The sequence below is a fragment of the Bos taurus genome, chromosome 29 (assembly GCF_002263795.3).
Source record: "Bos taurus isolate L1 Dominette 01449 registration number 42190680 breed Hereford chromosome 29, ARS-UCD2.0, whole genome shotgun sequence".
Classification (NCBI taxonomy): domain Eukaryota; kingdom Metazoa; phylum Chordata; class Mammalia; order Artiodactyla; family Bovidae; genus Bos; species Bos taurus.
Window position 1 is genome coordinate 18,048,358 of NC_037356.1, and position 21,067 is coordinate 18,069,424.

General features: G+C 39.6%; 1 protein-coding gene across 1 annotated transcript in view; it reads left to right on the forward strand.

Annotated features, from left to right (window-relative positions):
• INTS4 (integrator complex subunit 4) overlaps positions 1-21,067 on the forward strand; it is a 108,254-nt gene that overhangs the window by 7,164 nt on the left and 80,023 nt on the right. The window contains exon 3 of the mRNA NM_001110065.2: positions 9,189-9,306. Coding sequence (NP_001103535.2) covers positions 9,189-9,306 — 118 coding nt within the window. The remainder of the gene's footprint in view (positions 1-9,188; positions 9,307-21,067) is intronic.

Consider the following 21,067-nt stretch of genomic DNA (forward strand, 5'->3'; position numbering starts at 1 on the left):
CTCACATCCTTACATGACTGCTGGAAAAACCATAGCCTTGATTAGATAGACCTTTGTTGACAAAAGTAATGTCTCTGCTTTTGAATATGCTGTCTAGGTTGGTCATAACTTGTTCCAAGGAGTAAGCATCTTTTAATTTCATGGCTGCAGTCACCATCTGCAGTGATTTGGGAGCCCCCAAAAATAAAGTCAGCCACTGTTTTCACTGTTTCTCCATCTATTTCCCATGAAGTGATGGGACCGGATGCCATGATGTTAGTTTTCTGAATGTTGAGCTTTAAGCCAACTATTTCACTCTCCTCTTTCACTTTCATCAAGAGGCTGTTTAATTCTTCTTCACTTTCTGCCATAAGGGTGGTGTCATCTGCATATCTGAGGTTATTGACATTTCTCCCGGCAATCTTGATTCCAGATTGTGCTTCTTCCAGCCCAGTGTTTCTCATGATGTACTTTGCAGTGTCCAGTTCTAACTGTTGCTTCCTCACCTGCATACAGGTTTCTCAAGAGGTAGGTCAGGTGGTCTGATATTTCCATCTCTTTAGAATTTTCCACAGTTTATTGTGATCCACACAGTCAAAGGTTTTGGCATAATCAATAAAGCAGAAATAGATGTTCTTCTGGAACTCTCTTGTTTTTTTGATGATCCAGCGGATGTTGGCAATTTGATCTCTGGTTCCTCTGCCTTTTCTAAAATCAGCTTGAACATCTGGAAGTTCACGGTTCATGTACTGCTGAAGCCTGGCTTGGAGAATTTTGAGCATTACTTTACTAGCGTGTGAGATGAGTGCAATTGTGCAGTAGTTTGAGCATTCTTTGGCATTGCCTTTCTTTGGGATTGGAATGAAAACTGACCTTTTCCAGTCCTGTGGCCACTGCTGAGTTTTCCAAATTTGCTGGCATATTGAGTGCAACACTTTCACAGCATCATCTTTCAGGATTTGGAATAGCTCAACTGGAATTCCATCACCTCTACTAGCTTTGTAGGGATGCTTCCTAAGGCCCGCTTCACTTCACATTCCAGGATGTCTGGCTCTAGGTAAGTGATCACACCATCGTGATTATCTGGGTTGTGAAGATCTTTTTTGTATAGTTCTGTGTATTCTTGCCACCTGTTCTTAATATCTTCTGCTTCTGTTAGGTCCATACCATTTCTGTCCTTTATTGTGCCCATCTTTGCATGAAATGTTCCCTTCGTATCTCTCATTTTCTTGAAGAGATCTCTAGTCTTTCCCATTCTATTGTTTTCCTCTATTTCTTTGCATTGATCACTGAGGAAGGCTTTCTTATCTCTCCTTGCTATTCTTTGGAACTGTGCTTTCAAATGGGTATATCTTTCCTTTTCTCCTTTGCCTTTCACTTCTCTTCTTTTGATAGCTATTTGTAAGACCTCCTCAGACAACCATTTTGCATTTCTTTTTCTTGGGGATGGTCGTGATCCCTGTCTCCTTTACAATGTCATGAACCTCCGTCCATAGTTCTTCAGGCACTCTGTCTATCAGATCTAGTCTCTTAAATCTATTTCTCACTTCCACTGTATAATCATGAGGTATTTGACTTAGGTCATATCTGAATGGTCTAGAAGTTTTCCCCACTTTCTTTAATTTAAGTCTGAATTTGGCAATAAGGAGTTCATGATCTGAGACACAGTCAGCTCCTGGTCTTGTTTTTGCTGACTGTATAGAGCTTCTCCATCTTTGGCTGCAAAGAATATAATCAGTCTGATTTTGGTGTTGACCATCTGGTGATGTCCATGTGTAGAGTCTTCTCTTGTGTTGTTGGAAGAGGGTGTTTGCTGTGACTAGAGCGTTCTGTTCGCAAAACTCTGTTAGCCTTTGCCCTGCATCTTTGTGTAATCGAAGGCCAAATTTGCCTGTTACTCCAGGTATCTCTTGACTTCCTACTTTTGTGTTCCAGTCCCCTGTAATGAAAAGGACATCTTTTTGGGTGTTAGTTCTAGAAAGTCTTTTAGGTCTTCATAGAACTGTTCAACTTCAGCTTCTTCTGCATTACTGGTCAGGGCATAGACTTGGATTACCATGATGTTGAATGGTTTGCCTTGGAAACGAACAGAGATCATTCTGTCACTTTTGAGATTGCATCCAAGTACTGCATTTCAGACTCTTTTGTTGACCATGATGGCTACTCCATTTCTTCTAAGGGATTCCTGCCCATAGTAGCAGATACAATGGTCATCTGAGTTAAATCCATCCATTTCCAGTCCATCTTAGTTCGCTGATTTCTAGAATGTGGACATTCACTCTTGCCATCTCCTGTTTGACCACTTCCAATTTGCCTTGATTCATGGACTTAACATTCCAGGTTCCTATGCAATATTGCTCTTTACAGCATCGGAGCCTGCTTCTATCACCAGTCACATCCACAGCTGGGTACTGTTTTTGCTTTGGTTCCATCCCTTCATTCTTTCTGGAGTTATTTCTCCACTGATCTCCAGTAGCATATTGGGCACCTCCTGACCTGGGGAGTTCCTCTTTCAGTATCCTATCATTTTGCCTTTTCATACTGTTCATGGGGTTCTCAAGGCAAGAATACTGAAGTGATTTGCCATTCCCTTCTCCAGTGGACCACATTCTGTCAGACCTCTCCACCATGACCTGTCTGTCTTGGGTGGCCCCACAGGCATGGCTTAGTTTTATTGAGTTAGACAAGCTTTGGTCTGTGTAATCAGATTGGCTGGTTGTCTGTGATTGTGGTTTCAGTCTGTCTGCCCTCTGATGCCCTCTCTCAGCTCCTACTGTCTTACTTGGGTTTCTCTTACCTTGTACGTGGGGTATCTCTTCACAGCTCCCCCAGCAAAGCACAGCTGCTGCTCCTTACCTTGAACGTGGGGTAGCTTCTCTCAGCTGCTGCTGCTGACCTTGGATGTGGGGTATCTCCTCATGGCCTCTGCTCCTAACCTTGAACGTGGGGTAGCTCCTCAACGGCCGCCACTCCTGACCTTGGACGTGGGATAGTTCCTCAACGGCTGCCACTCCTGCACCACCACAATACATTTAGTGAACATCTGTCATCTCACATAGATACAAAATTAAAGAAATCGACACAGTTTTTTTCTTGTGTTGAGAACACTTGGGATTTACTCTCCTATAACAACTTTCGTATGTAACATACAGCAGTGTTAATTGTATTTATCATGTTATTCATTACAACCTTAACACTTAACCTCACAACTAAAAGTTTGTACCTTTTGACTACCTTCATCCAGTTCCCTTCTGCCCACCTCTGCTTCTGGTAACCACAAATCTGATCCCCTTTTCCATGGATTCATTTGTTTTTAAAGTATAATTAAGGGCTTTCTTGGTAGCTCAGCTGGTAAAAAATCTACCTGCAATGCAGGAGACCCCAGTTCAACTCCTGGGTCAGGAAGATCCCCAGGAGAAGGGATAGGCTACCCTCTCCAGTATTCTTGGGCTTCCCTGGTGGCTCAGCTGGTAAAGAATCCGCCTGCAATGTGGGAGACCTGGGTTCGCTCCCTGGGTTGTTCCCTTTCCCCCACCTCTGCTTCTGGTAACCACAAATCTGATCCCCTTTTCTATGGATTTGTTTGTTTTTAAAGTAGAACTGACCTACAACCTTATGTTAGGTCATGCTACACAGTGTAGTGATGCAGTATTTCTATGCATTTCAAAATGACCACAATAAATTGAGTTATGATCTGTCACCATACAAAGATATTAGTTATTGACTGTGTTCCCGATGCTGTACATTTCATGCTCATGATGCATTTATTTTGCACCTGGAAGTATGCATCTCTTAATCTTCCTCACCTATTTCTCCCTCCTCCCCCTCTGGCAAACACCTATGTATCTCTGTATCTATGACTTTATTTCCATTTGGTTATGTTTATTCATTTGTTTTGTTTTTCAGATTCTACATATAAGTGAAATCATACAGTATGACTTTCTCTGACTTATTTTACTTAGCGTAATACCCCCTAGATCCATCCATGTTGCTGCAAATTGCAAGATTTCATTTTTTTTTTATGGCTGATTCCATGGTGTATATATATATCACGTCTTTTTTACCCATTCATCTATCAATGGGCAGTTAGGTTGCTTCCGTATCTTGGCTATTGTTATAATGCCGCAACATACAGGGGTGCTGATATCTTTTGGAATTAGTATTTTTGTTTTCTTCTGATAAATACCCAGGGATAGAATCTCTCGATTGTATGGAATATTTTTTCAACTTTTTACTATGGAACAAATCTATATACAGTTAGAATAGTTTAATTAATTCATATGTAGTTATTATCCAGCTTCAACAATTATCATTTCATGTCCAGATTTGTTTTATTCTCACCCCCCGAGCCCAACTCCTACTGTCTACCTCCATTTCCTCCACTTTCACCCTCTGCACCAGATTCTTGTGAAAACAAATTCCTAGCATCTTATCATTTTACTCTTAAATTTCAGTTTATATCTCTAACAGTAAAGACTCTTTTTAGGGACTTCCCTGGTGGTCCAGTGGTTAAGATTGTGCTTCTACTGCAGGGGACGTGGGTTTGGGCCCTGGTTGGGGAACAAAGATCCTGCATGCCTTGTGGTATGGCCAAAAATTAATAATAAAAAGCTTCTTTTTAAAAACATAATACTGATACCATCTCTAGAAGAAGTGTTATGTCAGACCCTGAGCTGTTTAACGAGGCCATGCTGCTTGCCTTAGTCTAGCAGATTCTAGCCCCAAAGGTAACGAGCAATAATAAGTTGGTCCAGATGTAGATTGATGACCATAGTGTTTTATTTATCCTTTCTTCTATTTTATCCAGAAATGTGGTATCTTGTATTTTAGTGGGTAATTACTTTGGCTTCTGCTTTTCTACTACAAATTTTTCTGTGGCCAGGTAGCAGTATCTGAACTTATTTCATATGAGGGATTCTTCATTTATTCTATTGTATTAGTTACTGTGGAGGATGTTAAAGAACTGTGAGACATGTTCTTTGTCCTTTAAGGACTAGCAATATAGTTGGTAGACCAAATAATACATGTGGTATATAGATAGTTAAGGGCTTGAGTTATTAATTTACTCATTTTGTTCATTCATTCAAAATGTTCTGGATACTAATTCTGCCAGCCCTTTGCTTCATGTTAGTGATACAGAGATTAATGTGTGATCCCTGATCTGAGTCTGATTGGGTAGATTAGACAATAAATGGATAATTGCACACTGATTTCCCAGGCAAGAATGCTGGCGTGGATTGCCATTTCCTTCTCCAGGGGATCTTCCCGACCCAGGGATCAAACTCATGTCGCCTGCCTTGGCAGGCGGATTCTTTACCACTCAGCCACCATGGAAACCCAATACAGTGTTACAGGTATTATGAAATGTGGGACAGGTTATAACGTAACTTTTAAAGAAGAAGGTAATCAGTTTTATGTGGGAGCATAGGTCTAGAAGGGCATCGTAGAGTAGTGATGCTTGGTGGTGGTTTAGTCACTAAGTCGTGTCCGACTCTTGAGACCCCATGGACTATAGCCCGTGAGGCTCCTCTGTCCATGGGGTTCTCCAGGCAAGAATACTGAAGTGGGTTGCCATTTTCTTCTGGGGATCTTCCTGACCCAAGGATTGAACCCTGGTCTCCTGCATTGCAGGCAGATTCTTTACCGACTGAGCTAGGGTGATGCTTGAGGTGAATCTTAAGCAGATTTTGACTAGTTGGAAAACAAGAAGAAAGGCATTTTAGAAAGAAGGAAGAATTGTGAGCAAAGACTTGGAGATGTGAAATAATCTGTCACATTAGAAGAAATACAGGTAGTTGGGCTGGTGTACATTTTAAATTGAGAGCTCTTTAAGAGATAAGACTAGAAATCTTATCTAATAGGTTTTTGAATTCTGCCTTGTGAATTTTTGTTTTAGCTGTCACTCTGTGGGGTGGTATGGCAGATGGAGGAATTGAATGAGGGCCAGGTAAGACAGGACTTAGGGTGACCAGCTAGGAAACTGGAAAGTCTATAGCAAAATGAGAAAAGCCTGAACAAGGAGAATTTTAATGGTGAGAAGAGCAGTTATTAGGCTTTTGACAGAGGCAGTTGTAAGCTTAGTCATTAAGGGTACCAGGGGATAATTTCAGAAAGTAGAAAAACTTGAGTAAAGTATCCAGATGAAGAAAGAATGTTACTGGATCAGATACTCTCATTATTCTTTGTTCCGTCCTTGCCTTCCTCTTATTTGCTAGACTTAGTATTTCTGCTTTCTTGGCTGTTTCCATGTGTTTGGAGGTCTGTGACTCCATTCCAGACTGTAGAAAGGCTATGTAGCTTTTCTGTCCTTTCTTACTACAAAATTAGGGTATTTGACGAGTGCATTGTCTCTGAAAGACAATTACTTGATTTGATGATGTTCTTTCAGTCCATAAAGAATTGACTTCTCTTTGTATTCAGAACTGAACTTGTATCTCCATTCATTCTCCAGTCTGCCTTTAGCAGGAAATGTACCACCATCAATATAGACCCTTACATCAGAAAACCAAGAAAGATACTGTATACCACCCTCACCCTTTCCTCTCCCCATATTCCCTTCTTCACCACTCATGTTGATTTTACTTTCTAAGTATCTCTTGAGTCCACCTACCTCCCTGTTTCCACTATTACCCTGGTAATCTAAGTAACTATCGTATTTTTAGAACTTTATTATGAACTGTAACACAAAGAATATATAGAAAAAACTCATATAGCCTATTGATCAACATGAACACAGGGTGTGACTGCCATCCAGGTTAAGAAATGGAATATAATGAGCCTCCCATAGGGCCCCTCAAAATTCTTTGTAATTATTTCTCCTCACTTTTTCAAAGATAACCATCACTCTCTTGACGTTATGGGTAAAAGCTTCCTTTAAAAAGATTTTTTTTTAATCATTCAAACCTGTACTAAATGCAACCCATGCTTCCTTCCTTCCTCCTTCCCTCCTTTACTTTCTGTGTGTATCTTTTTATGTGTAACTCTCGCTCAAAATTCTATCTTGAGATTTACTTCTGTTGTTAACTTTAGCTATAGTTCATTTATTTTTATCGCAGTATAAGATTTCATTGTATGAATATGCCATAATTTATTTATTCATTCTATTATTGATAGACATTTAGATTGTCTCCAGTTTTTAGCTATTATAAGAAGTGTTGCTATAACATTTTTGTACAAGTCTTAGTATGCATTGTTTGTGTTTCTGTCTAGTGTATTTCTCTATTATGCCAATACTGTGCTGTCTTAGCATAGTATTATAATAAATTTTGACATCTGGTAGGGTAACTTCTCCTGTTTTCTTCCTCTTTAAGAATATATTAATTATTCTTGTCTTTTAATTTCTTTATAAATTTTTAAGTCAACTTGTGAAAATCTGCCTGAAAAGAAAATTTCTTGTTAGAATTTTGATTAGGGTTGCATTAATTCTGTAATTAAGATGCAATTTGCTGATTGGCATTTTATAACATTGAGTCTTCCATTCAATGGACATGATATGTCCATTATTTTAATGCTGTTTTCTGCATAGAAGTTTTGTACATCTTTTTGTTAGTTATTCCTATATAGTTAATATTTTGTTATTGTAAATGATGTATTTAAAAATTCTATTTTTAAGTAGTACATAGAGGATATTCAGAAATGCAGTTGGTTTTTGTTTATTAAACCCTATATCTAACAACTTTGTTAAGCTCATTTAATAATTTTAATAAATTATGTGTACTTTTAGATTCTTTACGAATAATCATGTCACCATATAATGGCTTTGTCTAGTACTGATATAATGATACCAGCTATCTCTTGCATGATATACCTATTTCTGCCTTTTATTTTCAACTCTTTTTTTTAATCACTTTTTATTTTGTGACCCAACAGCATATAGTTAGTTTTTTAAGAAATTTTACCTGACAGTGTTTAGTTTTTAATTGGAGCATTTAGTTCTTTATATTTAATGTGTTTATTGAAATATATGGGTTTAAATCTACCCTCTTATGAAATACATTCTATTTATCTTACTTGCTAGTGTTCTTTTTTTCCTCTCAATTGTTACCATCTTTTGCATTGGCTCTTTTTAAAAAAATTCTCTCCTCCACTGCTTTTTTATTAGCTTGGGAGTTATACATTTTACTGGTTAACCTAGATATTACGTTAATTCTTTTTAAGAATTAATTTTATTTTTGACTGCTCTAGGTCTTCATTTCTGTGCATGAGCTTTCTCTAGTTGTGGTGGGTAGTGGCTACTCCCAAGTTGCAATATGGGGGCTTCTTCTTTTGGTGGCTTCTCTTGTTGCAGAGCACAGGTTCTAGGGCACTTGGGCTTCCGTAGTTGTGGCACATGGACTCAGTAGTTGCTCGCAGGCTCTAGAGCACAAGCTCAGTAGTTGGGGTTGTGTGGGCTTAGTTGCTCTGCCCCGTGTGGGGTCTTCTGGACAAGGGACTGAACCTGTGTCCCCTGCATTGGCAAGTGGATTCTTAACCACTGAACCACCATTCACTCAGTTACATCCGACTCTGCGACCCCACAGACTGTAGCCCTCCAGCCTCTTCTGTCCATGGAGTTCTCTAGGCAAGAATCCTGGAGTAGGTTGCCATTTCCTTCTTTTAGGGGATCTTCCTGACCCAGGGATCTAACCTGGGTCTCTTGCATTGCAGGTGGATTCTTTACCATCTGAGCCAAAAGGGAAGCCCAATAAATCATTTCTTAGTCTCTTTTGCCTTGGGGCCGACCTACACCCAGACAATTAGATTCACCTGCTCTGAACTTCTGATCAGGATATGGTGACCCAAAAAAACAGAGTGAAAATTTTCTGGCGATAGCAGCGGTAGCTGCAGCACCCAATTTCTGGGGGCTCCAAAAACAGTCGCGCTGATAGCAGTGTTGGGGTGCCCGGTGTTTATGCTACAAGTTGCTGCAGCTCATGTCAAATGTGACTGCGCAGTGAAAGAAAGGTACTTTTAATCCCAGAAGCATACATCTGGTGAGAAATTAATGACATCAGGAAGGTGTGAAAATATTCTCATTCACTTTGCTTTATTTGGATGTAACACACAGATTGAGAAAAACTTTCTCCCCCAAAGCATATACAGCTAATTTTTCAGAAATAAAGCTTGATAATACTTGGATCATTGAGTCTTTTTTGAGATACTTCCCATGTTCCTGTTGTTGGTTAGCTGAGAGTAGAGCATTAAGGTAACAATAGCTTCTTTTGTTGCAGGAGAATGATCCGTCTGTGAGACTGAAAATTGCATCATTGTTGGGTTTACTGTCAAAGACTGCAGGCTTTTCACCAGACTGCATTATGGACGATGCCATTAATATCCTGCAGAATGAAAGTAAGTTGAAGTTTAAAAGCTGTAGAGGGAATTCCCAGGTGGTCCAGTGATTAGGACGCTGCACTTCCACTGAAGGGGCAGGAGTTCCATCCCTGGTTGGAAAACTAAGATCCTCTGTGCCTCGCTGTGCAACCAAATAAATAAAAGTTGTATAACTAGAGCAGAAATCTTTAGTTCCTTTTGTATAAAGTGTAGAGCAAAGTTTTGTTGTGTTGGTGGTTATTGGAAAGAAATTTGAGGATAACAACAGCAGCAGTAAAACCATGTACATATATTTACCTTAGAGTTTAAAATACAGGTTTGTCTCTTAATAGCTGTCATTTATCGACCTCTACTAAGACTGCTGCACAATTGCACTCATCTCTCATACTTTGAGCTAGTAAAGTAATGCTCAAAATTCTCTAAGCCAGGCTTCAGCAGTACATGAACTGTGAACTTCCAGATGTTCAAACTGGTTTTAGAAAAGGCAGAGGAACCAGAGATCAAATTGCCAACATCCGCTGGATCATTGAAAAAACAAGAGAGTTCCAGAAAAACATCTATTTCTGCTTTATTGACTATGCCAAAGCCTTTGGCTGTATGGATCACAATAAACTGTGGAAAATTCTGAAAGAGATAGGAATACCAGAGCACTTGACCTGCCTCTTGAGAAATCTGTATGCACGTCAGGAAGCAACAGTTAGAACTGACATGGAACAACAGACTGGTTCCAAAAGGTCAAGGCTGTATATTGTCACCCTGCTTATTTAACTTATATGCAGAGTACATCATGAGAAATACTAGGCTGGAAGAAGCACAAGCTGGAATCAAGATTGCCGGGAGAAATATCAATAACCTCAGATATGCAGATGACACCACCCTTATGGCAGAAAGTGAAGAGGAACTAAAAAGCCTCTTGATGAAAGTGAAGGTGGAGAGTGAAAAAGTTGGCTTAAAGCTCAACATTCAGAAAACGAAGATCATGGCATCCGGTCCCATCACTTTATGGCAAATAGATAGGGAAACAGTGGAAACTGTAACTGACTATTTTTGGGGCTCCAAAATCACTGCAGATGGTGACTACAGCCATGAAATTAAAAGATGCTTACTCCTTGGAAGGAAAATTATGACCAACCTAGACAGCATATTAAAAAGCAGAGACATTACTTTGTCAACCAAGTTCCATCTAGTCAAGGCTATGGTTTTTCCAGTAGTCACGTATGGATGTGAGAATTGGACTGTAGAGAAAGCTGAGCACTGAAGAATTGATGCTTTTGAACTGTGGTGTTGGAGAACACTCTTGAGAGTCCCTTGGACTGCAAGGAGATCCAACCAGTCCATCCTAAAATCAGTCCTGGGTGTTCATTGGAAGGACTGGTGTTGAAGCTGAAACTCCAATATTTTGGTCACCTGATGCAAAGAGTTGACTCATTTAAAAAGACCCTGATGTTGGGAAAGACTGAGGGCAGGAGGAGAAGGGGATGACAGAGGATGAGATGGTTAGATGTCATGTCCATCACCGACTCAATGGACATGAGTTTGAGTAAACACCGGTAGTTGGTGATGGACAGAGAGGCCTGCCGTGCTGTGGTTCATGGAGTCACAAAGAGTTGGACACGACTCAGCGACTGAACTGAACTGAACTGAGCTGAAGAGCCATATACCTAAGATAGTTTACATATGACATAAGATAGATAATATTGTCCTTATTTTATAGGTGGGGAAACTGAAGCTCAGAGAAGTTAACTGACCTGCTCAAGGTTATGAGTCTGTAACAGAGTTGATGTTTTATTGACTGTGCCTACCAACCCAGCAGGGGCTTCCCGGGTGACTCAGTGGTAAAGGACCTGCCTTTACCAGCGGAGATGTAGGAGGCACAGATTTGATCTCTGGGTCGGGAAGATCCCCTGGAGAAGGGAATGGCTGCCCACTTCAGTACTCTTGCCTGGATAATCCCATGCATGGAGGAGTCTGGTGGATAGTTCATGGGGTTGCAAAGAGTCAGACATGACTGAACAACTAAGTACACACACTCACACACCCACACCCACACCCTCACACACCCCCCTGGTCATGGAGTCCTCCACCATTTAGTTCCTATAAAAGCAGAAACTAAAGCAGACTTTAGTTCCCAAGGCTCATATGTTGTTGCCTTTTCTATTTGTTCCTTGTTGATGTGTACTAAACATCTCAGTGTTTAGGTGAAAAGGAAAACTGTTTTACCATAAGAAGTTTTTTAAATTATATTTGTCTTGTTTTATTTATGTACAAGATTTTCTAATAGAGTTAGTGCCTCATCACCTTGATACTTATTCTGAAATTAAAAGAAAAGAAATCTTTTGCTGCTCTTTCTGAAAATATTTTAGTTTTGTGTGAATTGGTCGTAATTTCAAAAAATAGTTTTATTTCACTTTAGGGTATCCATATTTAAACAAATATGATTATTTAAATATTGGACAACAGTTTATTCTATAAACTTAAGAGGTTATAAGAATAATAAAGGGCCAGTGAACTTAAGAGATAATCTAAATTCATTTATTGTACAACTAATGATACAAATATAAGTGGCCCATTGGTTGATATTGAAAATATTTTTTGTAGAAACAACTTTATATTTAAATTTTAGTTGTATTGAATTTTGGCCCAAGACTTATAATTCATAGAAAACAATCAAAATACCTTAAAAACTTTTTTTGACATTTATTGAAAGCCAATGTAATGATATTAAGGGAAAAATTAAAAGATATTCCTACTGCTACCATACAACTATTTGTTTTACATATTACCTTTTACTTACATAAGTTTTATATGGTTGTACTTACAGTGAATGTATTATTTTATCTTTTAGTATATTTACTTAACATTATATATGATTTTCCCATTTTTATACAGTCAGTTCAGTTCAGTCACTCAGTCGTGTCCAATTCTTTGAGACCCCATGAATTGCAGCACGCCAGGCCTCCCTGTCCATCACCAACTCCCGAAGTTCACCCAAACTCATGTCCATCGAGTTGGTGATGCCATCCAGCCATCTCATCCTCTGTCGTCCCCTTCGCTTCCTGCCCCCAATCCCTCCCAGCATCAGGGTCTTTTCCAATGAGTCAACTCTTCGCATGAGGTGGCCAGAGTACTGGAGTTTCAGCTTTAGCATCAGTCCTTCCAATGCACACCCAGGACTGATCTCCTTTCGAATGGACTGGTTGAATCTCCTTGCAGTCCAAGGGACTCTCAAGAATCTTCTCCAACATCACAGTTCAAAAGCATCAATTCTTCGGTGCTCAGCTTTCTTCACAGCCCAACTCTTACATCCGTACATGACCACAGGAAAAACCATAGCCTTGTCTAGACAGACCTTTGTTGGCAAAGTAATGTCTCTGCTTTTTAATATGGTATGTAGGTTGGTCATAACTTTCCTTCCAAGGAGTAAGTGTCTTTTAATTTCATGGCTGCAGTCACCATCTGTAGTGATTTTGGAGCCCCAAAAAACAAAGTCTGACACTGTTTCCACTGTTTCCCTATCTGTTTCCCATGAAGTGATGGGACCAGATGCCATGATCTTAGTTTTCTGAAAGCTATAAGCCAACTTTTTCACTCTCCTCTTTCACTTTCATCAAGAGGCTTTTTAGTTCCTCTTCACTTTCTGCCATAAGGGTGGTGTCATCTGCATAACTGAGGTTATTGATATTTCTCCCGGCAATCTTGATTTTATACATTACCTTGATAAAAATTAGGGTGTTGATAATATATTAAATATTTCTTTGCTCTTGTAGTTAGTGGCAAAAAAATATTTCTTTTAAAAGCACCAATGCAATTATATTGCCTCAATATCCCTTTTTTCCCTGGAAAGTTCTTATATGAGCTATACTTGGAAGAATTTCTTACTTATTGATTGGGGATTTCATACAGTCATAGACTGTTTGAGATATAAATGGCCTTATAGTGATCATCTTGTCTAATTGCTTCTTTTTGCAGATGACAAGACTGTTAAGAACCAGAGAGATGAAATGAGTTGAAGTGAGTTGGTCTAGCTAAAAGTAGTAGCAGAATTGAGAACTTAGTGTGGTGCTCTTTCTTATGGGCTACAATTTAACTAAAAACACTTTATCTCTGAAATAGAAACATTATAAGAGAGACTTAATTTTAAATCAGAACTCATTCTAGCCAAATTATGCAATATTCATGAAAATAGCTGTTTTACTTTTTTTAAGTATTCTAATGTTTCTTATTTAATTGTCTGTAAGAGATCTGGTCTAGGACTCTTCTTGGTTTCCTGTTCCTGGCCCACCTAGATTCATAGAAGATAGAATTGGAAGGGACCATAAGTTTCATCTAGTTCAAACCCTTAATTTCAAGGCTGAGGAAGATGAACTCCGGGGAATTAAAGTGACTGCTGAAGTCACTTTATGTTTGCAGCTTAAAATTAAGAGTTTCCCGATTATCAGTCTGAATATTATCAAATCCAGGACTGTGGTCTGCACCTTGGACCAGAAGTCTTTAAGTTCATCAAATGCATGAATTTTATAACTCTTTGGCAAGCATTGCTTCTCTAGTACATGCTACACCACTAATGATAGCGTCAAGCTTGTTTTAGAGGAGGTATAATTAGCATACTGTGGGAGCAGAGGAGAGAATGGGATCAGTGCTGACTGGTGGGCTCTAGAAAGGCTTAGTGAAAAGGTAGGTTTGGAAAGTCCAAATCCTCCAAATTTGGGGAAGGGTGGTACCAAGAAGGAACATGATGATAGAAGATAGAAGACTGGCAAAGTATAAGAGACGCTTGAAGAACTGAGTTGAGAGATCGATAGGAAGGAAGTAAGGGGCTTTTGGAAGAAAAACATTGGTAAAATGTTCTGAAGCCAAAGGGTAGTAGTCTTGAGTGCTGAGGATTTTAAACATTATTTTGTAGGCAGTGGGTACCTAGTTCTCCTTGAACAAGGCATGAAGTGATCAAGTCTAGTTTTATAAAGATAATTTAGTGGTTGTGTGGAATTTGCTCTGATGAACTAGGTGGTTTAGAGAAGAAATGTGGAAGATTCATTTATTCTTGTGGCTATGCTATGCTATGCTATGCTATGCGAAGTCACTTCAGTCGTGTCCGACTTTGTGCGACTCCATAGACGGCAGCCCACCAGGCTTCCCCATCCCTGGGATTCTCCAGGCAAGAACACTGGAGTGGGTTGCCATTTCCTTCTCCAATGCATGAAAGTGAAAAGTGAAAGTGAAGTCACTCAATCGTGTCCGACTCTTAGCGACTCCATGGACTGCAGCCTACCAGGCTCCTCTGTCCATGGGATTTTCCAGGCAAGAGTACTGGAGTAGGGTGCCATTGCCTTCTCCGATTCTTGTGGCGATGTCCATCTAACCCGAAACTTACAGTGTAGGCCTGGAACTCAGCTGAGAGACCGGGATTTAAGATTTAAATTAGATTTATGATTTATTAGAGGCAAGAGTTAAGTTCAGAAAGGTCTAGCTGTCTTTTTATGGTTGTCATGCAGAATCATCTTTTTTAAGAAGTAAATTTTAGAGCAGTATGGTGGTATTGATTTCTTCACCTCTTTTTTATTACCTTCTTTTCTCTTTGTGACCTCTTTCATATTGGAGACTTACCTTTCCTTTTTCAATCTATTCAACTTAAAAAAAATTCTTATATTCTTACTGAAATATAATTGATTTACAGTGTTGTGCTTGTTTTGTTTCTTCATATTACTTCTTTGACTGGGCCGGATCTTGGTTGCTGCATGCAGAATCTTCAGTCTTTGTTGAGGCATGGGAGATCTTTTAGTTGCAGCATGTGGGATTTAGTTCCCTGACGAGTGGTTGAACTAGCCGCCTGCTTTGGAAGCGTAGAGGACCACCAGGGAAGTCCCCTACAATGTTGTGTTTATGGAGACTTCTCTTAATGATCCTTGGCTTTGCATTGACGTTTAGGATGAAGCACTAAAAAGCTGAGTGAGAGTTCTTTGTGTATGAATGGGGCTTGTCAGCTGGTAGGCGCCACTCTAACATGATCCTATGTGTCTTTGGAGGACTGTTAAATAGTAGTGTCTTCTGCTGTTTTTTGTGGGCCTGTCAACTTTTGACTCTCCTGCTGGGAGGACAGATGCCTGACTGCCATGTTTTTTTAGCCAAAGCAGCCGAAGAGTGATAGGGAGGGAGTCTCACTTTCGGTGTGTTGATTATCTCTTAATCTCTTTATTATCAGTTCAGTTCAGTCCCTCAGTCACGTCCAACACTTTGCGACCCCATGGACTGCAGCACGTCAGGCCTCCCTGTCCATCACCAGTTCCCAGAGCTCACACAAACTCATGTCCATTAAGTCAGCGATGCCATCCAACCATTTCATCCTCTGTTGTCCCCTTCTCCTTCTGCTTTCGATCTTTCTCAGCATCAGGGTCTTTTCAAATGAGTCAGTTCTTCACATCAGGTGGCCAAAGTGTTGGAGTTTCAGCTTTAGCATCAGTCCTTCCAATGAATACTCAGGACTAATTTCCTTTAGGATGGAGTGGTTGGATCTCCTTGCAGTACAGGGGACTCTCAAGAGTCTTCTCCAATACCACAGTTCAAAAGCATCAATTCTTCTGCACTCAACTTTCTTTATAAACTCTCATGTCCATACATGACTACTGGAAAAACCATGGCTTTGACTAGACAGACCTTTGTTGGCAAAGTAATGTCTTGGCTTTTGAATATGCTGTCTAGGTTGGTCATAGCTTTTCTTCCAAGGAGCAAGCGTCTTTTAATTTCCTGGCTGCAGTCACCACCTGCAGTAATTTTGGAGCCCCAAAAAATAAAGACTCTGTTTCCATTATTTCCCCATCTATTTCCCATGAAGTAATGGGACCAGATGCCATGATCTTAGTTCTCTGAATGTTAAGTTTTAAGCTAGCTTTTTCACTCTCCTCTTTCACTTTCATCAAGAGGCTCTTTAGTTCTTCTTTACTTTCTGCTATAATGTGGTATCATCTGCATATCTGAGATGACGTTATTGATATTTCTCCCAGCCATCTTGATTCCAGCTTGTGCTTTATCCAGCCTGGCATTTCTCATGATGTACTCTGCATAGAAGTTAAATAAGCAGGGTGACAATATACAACCTTGAGGTACTCCTTTCCCGATTTGGAACTAGTCTGTTGTTCCATATCCAGTTCTAACTGTTGCTTCTTGACCTGCATACAGATTTCTCAGGAGGCAGGTCAGGTGGTCTGGTATTCCCATCTCTTTAGAATTTTCCACACAGGTCAAAGGCTTTGGCATAGTCAGTAAAGCAGAAGTAGATGTTTTTCTGGAACTCTCTTGCTTTTTACATGATCCAGTGGATGTTGGCAATTTGGTCTCTGGTTCCTCTGCCTTTTCTAAATCCAGCTTGAATACCTGAAGTTCATGGTTCACGTACTGTTGAAGCCTGGCTTGGAGAATTTTGAGTATTACTTTGCTAGTGTATGAGATGAGTGCAGTTGTGTGATAGTTTGAACATTCTTTGCCATCGTGTTTCTTAGGGATTGGAATGAAAACTGACATTTTCCAGTCCTGTGGCCACTGTTGGGTTTTCCAAATTTGCTGGCGTATTGAGCGCAACACTTTCACAGCATCATCTTTTAGGATTTGAAATAGTTCAACTGGAATTCCATCACCTCCACTAGCTTTGTTTGTAGGGATGCTTCCTAAGGCCCACTTGACTTTACATTCCAGGATGTCTGCTCTAGAAGAGTGATCACACCATCGTGATTATCTGGGTTGTGAAGATCTTTTTGTATAGTTCTTCTGTTTATTCTTGCCACCTGTTCTTAATATCTTCTGCTTCTGTTAGGTCCATACCATTTCTGTCCTTTATTGTGCCCGTCTTTGCATGAAATGTTCCCTTGGTATCTCTAATTTTCTTGAAGAGATCTCTAGTCTTTCCCATTCTATTGTTTTTCTCTATTTCTTTGCATTGATCACCAAGGAAGGCTTTCTTATCTCTCCTTGCTATTCTTTGGAACTGTGCATTCAAATGGGTATATCTTTCCTTTTTTCCTTTGCCTTTCACTTCTCTTCTTTTGATAGCTATTTGTAAGACCTCCTCAGACATCCATTTTGCATTTCTTTTTCTTGGGGATGGTCATGATCCCTGTCTCCTTTACAATGTCATGAACCTCCGTCCATAGTTCTTCAGGCACTCTATCAGATTTAATCCCTTGAATCTATTTCTCACTTCCACTGTATAATCGTAAGGAATTAGATTTAGGTCACACCTGAATGGTCTAGTGGCTTTCCTTACTTTTTTCAATTTAAGTCTGAATTTGGCAATAAGGAGCTCATGATCTGAGCCACAGTCAGCTCCTGGTCTTGTTTTTGCTGACTGTATAGAGCTTCTTCATGTTTGGTTGCAAAGAATATAATCAGTCTGACTTTGGTATTGACCATTTGGTGATGTCCATGTGTAGAGTCTTCTCTTGTGTTGTTGGAAGAGAGTGTTTGCTGTGATCAGTGTGTTTTCTTGGCAAAACTCTGTTAGCCTTTGCCCTGCTTCATTCTGTAATCTAAGGCCAAATTTGCCTGTTACTCTGGGTATTTCTTGACTTCCTACTTTTGCATTCCAGTCTCCTATAATGAAAAGGACATCTTTTTGGGTGTTAGTTTAAGAAAGTCTTTTAGGTCTTCATAGAAGTCTTCAACTTCAGCTTCTTCAGTGTTATTGGTAGGGGCATAGACTTGGATTACTGTTATATTGAATGATTCGCCTTGGAAATGAACAGAGATCATTCTGTCATTTTTGAGATTGCATCCAAATACTGCATTTCAGACTCTTTTGTTGACTATAATGGGCTACTCCGTTTCTTCTAAGTGATTCTGTCCACAGTAGTAGATAAAATGGTCATCTGAGTTAAATTCACCCATTCTAGGCCATTTTGGAGAAGGCAGTGGCACCCCACTCCAGTACTCTTGCCTGGAAAATCTCATGGATGGAGGAGCCTGGTAGGCTGCAGTCCATGGGGTCGCTACGAGTCGGGGGCGACTGAACGACTTCACTTTCACTTTTCGCTTTCATGCACTGGAGAAGGAAATGGCAACCCACTCCAGTATTCTTGCCTGGAGAATCCCAGGGACGGAGGAGCCTAGTGGGCTGCCGTCTCTGGGGTTGCATAGAGTTGGACACAACTGAAGCAACTTAGCAGCAGCAGCAGGCCATTTTAGTTCACTGACTCCTAAAAGACCTATGTTCATTCTTGCCATCTCCTGTTTGACCACTTCCATTTTGCCTTGATTCATGCACCTAACGTTCCAGGTTCCTATGGAGTATTGCTGTTTATAGCATCGGACTTTACTTCCATCACCAGTCACATGCACAACTGGGTGTTGTTTTTGCTTTGGCTCCATCTCTTCATTCTCTGGAGTTGTTTCTCCACTGATCTCTGGTAGCATATTGGGTACCTACCAACCTGGGGAGTTCATCTTTCAGTTTCCTATCTTTTTGCCTGTTCATGGGGTTCTCAAGGGAAGAATACTGAAGTCCCTTCTCCAGTGGGCCACGTTTTGTCAGAACTCTCCACCATGACCCATCCATCTTGGGTAGTCCTACATGGCGTGGCTCATAGTTTCATTGAGTTAGACAAGGCTGTGGTCCATGTGGTCAGATGAGTTATATTTATTATATATTATCTTTATTATATTTCCTTCCTTTCCTCACGTAGCATCTGCCAGATTAGATCTTTTCTGTCCTAATTTTTAGAGAAAAAAAACTCTACTTCAGTGGTTGATTAGCCAGTTGTATAGCATAGGGAAGGAGGTAGAGGTCCAGCTACTTCTTATAGAAACTTTAAACAAATCCATGTCTCACTCCATTTTGGGGTGTTTTATGGTTGGTTTTTTTCTTTTCTTTTAAATCTATGATTCCTGATTCTCACTTGGCATATGGCTGAAATTTATTTGCTCTGTTATGACTCCCTCCTCAGTAGGCATTTAGATTAAATTTCTCAGTTTGCCATAGACTTTTTCATTTGCTTGCCATCTCTGAAAAATTTGTTGACTTTTCTCATCTGCTTACTATTCTTCTGTTTTCTTAGTCCTTGTACGTTTATACTTTTAAAGTTTCTTTATATGTTAATGAGGTTTTAAGAAAGAATTAGTGATAAACAGAGGTGTTCAATCTAGTGTGTCTTACTGGAAGTGTTTTTAAGAGGTGATTGTTCCCAGTATTTTATAAGCTTTTTTTTTTTTTAGGATTTAGTTGTTTATATTTCATTATCATTTTTGAAATTTGTTTTGCATCTGTATTATGAATTTCTTAATGTTTTTCTTAAGTGGACAGTTATTTTTTTTAGTTAAAATTAATTTAAAGAGACTATATTAGTAATAGTAAAAGGAAATTAATGTCATCAGCATAGTAACTATATTTTTTATTTTGTTCTTAAAATATAGTCATGCATACCTCTGAGATATTGCAGATTCTGTTCCAGATGATCACAGTAAATTAAATATTGCAGTAAAGCGAGTCACCCATTTTTGATTTCCCAGTGCAGATAAAAGTAATGTCTATACTATACTATAGTTTATTGTGTGCAATAGCATTATGTCTAAAAAGAATGTACTACCTTAATACTGTACTGATAAAAAATGTTAACCATAATCTGAGCCTTTAGCAAGTTGTAATCTTTTTGCAATAGTAACATCAAAAATCATTGACCACAAATCACCATAACAAATATAACAATGAAAGTTTGACATACTGCAAGAATTACCAAAATGTGACAGAAACATGAAGTGAGAATGCTGTTGAAAAATGGTGTAGAAGACTTGCTTAATGAGCAGGATTGAGGCAAACCTTCAATTTATAAGAAAAATAGTATAGTATCTACAAGTGAAGTTGCTCAGTCATGTCTGACTCTTTGCGACTCCATAGATGGTAGCCTACCAGGCTCCAGGTCCATGGGATTTTCCAGGCAAGAATACTGCAGTGGGCTGCCATTTCCTTCTCCAGGGGATCTTCCCAACCCAGTGATCGAACCCTGGTCTCCTGCATTGCAGACAGACGCTCTACCGTCTGAGCCACTAGGGAAGTCTGTATCTACAAAGTGCAGTAAAATGAAGCACAATAAAACAAAGTATGTCTATAGAAGGTTATTAACATAAAAATGATTTTCTGCATGCCTCTTGTATACCACTAGCATAGAACCATAGAACCATATTTTGAAACAAAGAAGAGAATCTGGTTAAGGTGATTGACAGTGATTTACTTGGAATTGTCTGTTTGCTCATTTATTAAGCATCCATTGAGCATGTAATGAGGCATGCTAGATTCTGAGAATACAAAGGTGAATAAAACCTAATCCTTGCTCTTAAGGATCTTTCAGTTTCCTGGTTTTGTCTGATATGCAAATAAGTATCATAAAGTTACAGTTTATGTCAAGGGTTCAGTGGAAGCATGAATGAAGAAATGGTCAATATTTCTAGGGAAAGAGCGAAAAGCACCATACAGGAGGTGACATTTCAAGATTAGGAGGTACTCTCTGGGGAGTAGGGTTGAGAATGGAGCAGAATGTAGATGAAAGCATTCTAGGTAGGGAAGTGGGCCTGAGCAAAGATAGGGGGACATGGATCATAAGTAATTGGGAAAAAGGAGATAGGGAAACCTGAAAGAGATGAGGCTAATAGATAAAGTAGGGAGGACTAGGCATCATGGAGGGACTGGTATGTATGTATGTCTTGCTAAGGAATTTAGACTTGATTTTGAAGGCAGTGAAAAGCCTTTGAATTAGTCAAGCACTGAACATTTTTGGAGCACTGTGTTGCATCCTGTGGAGGA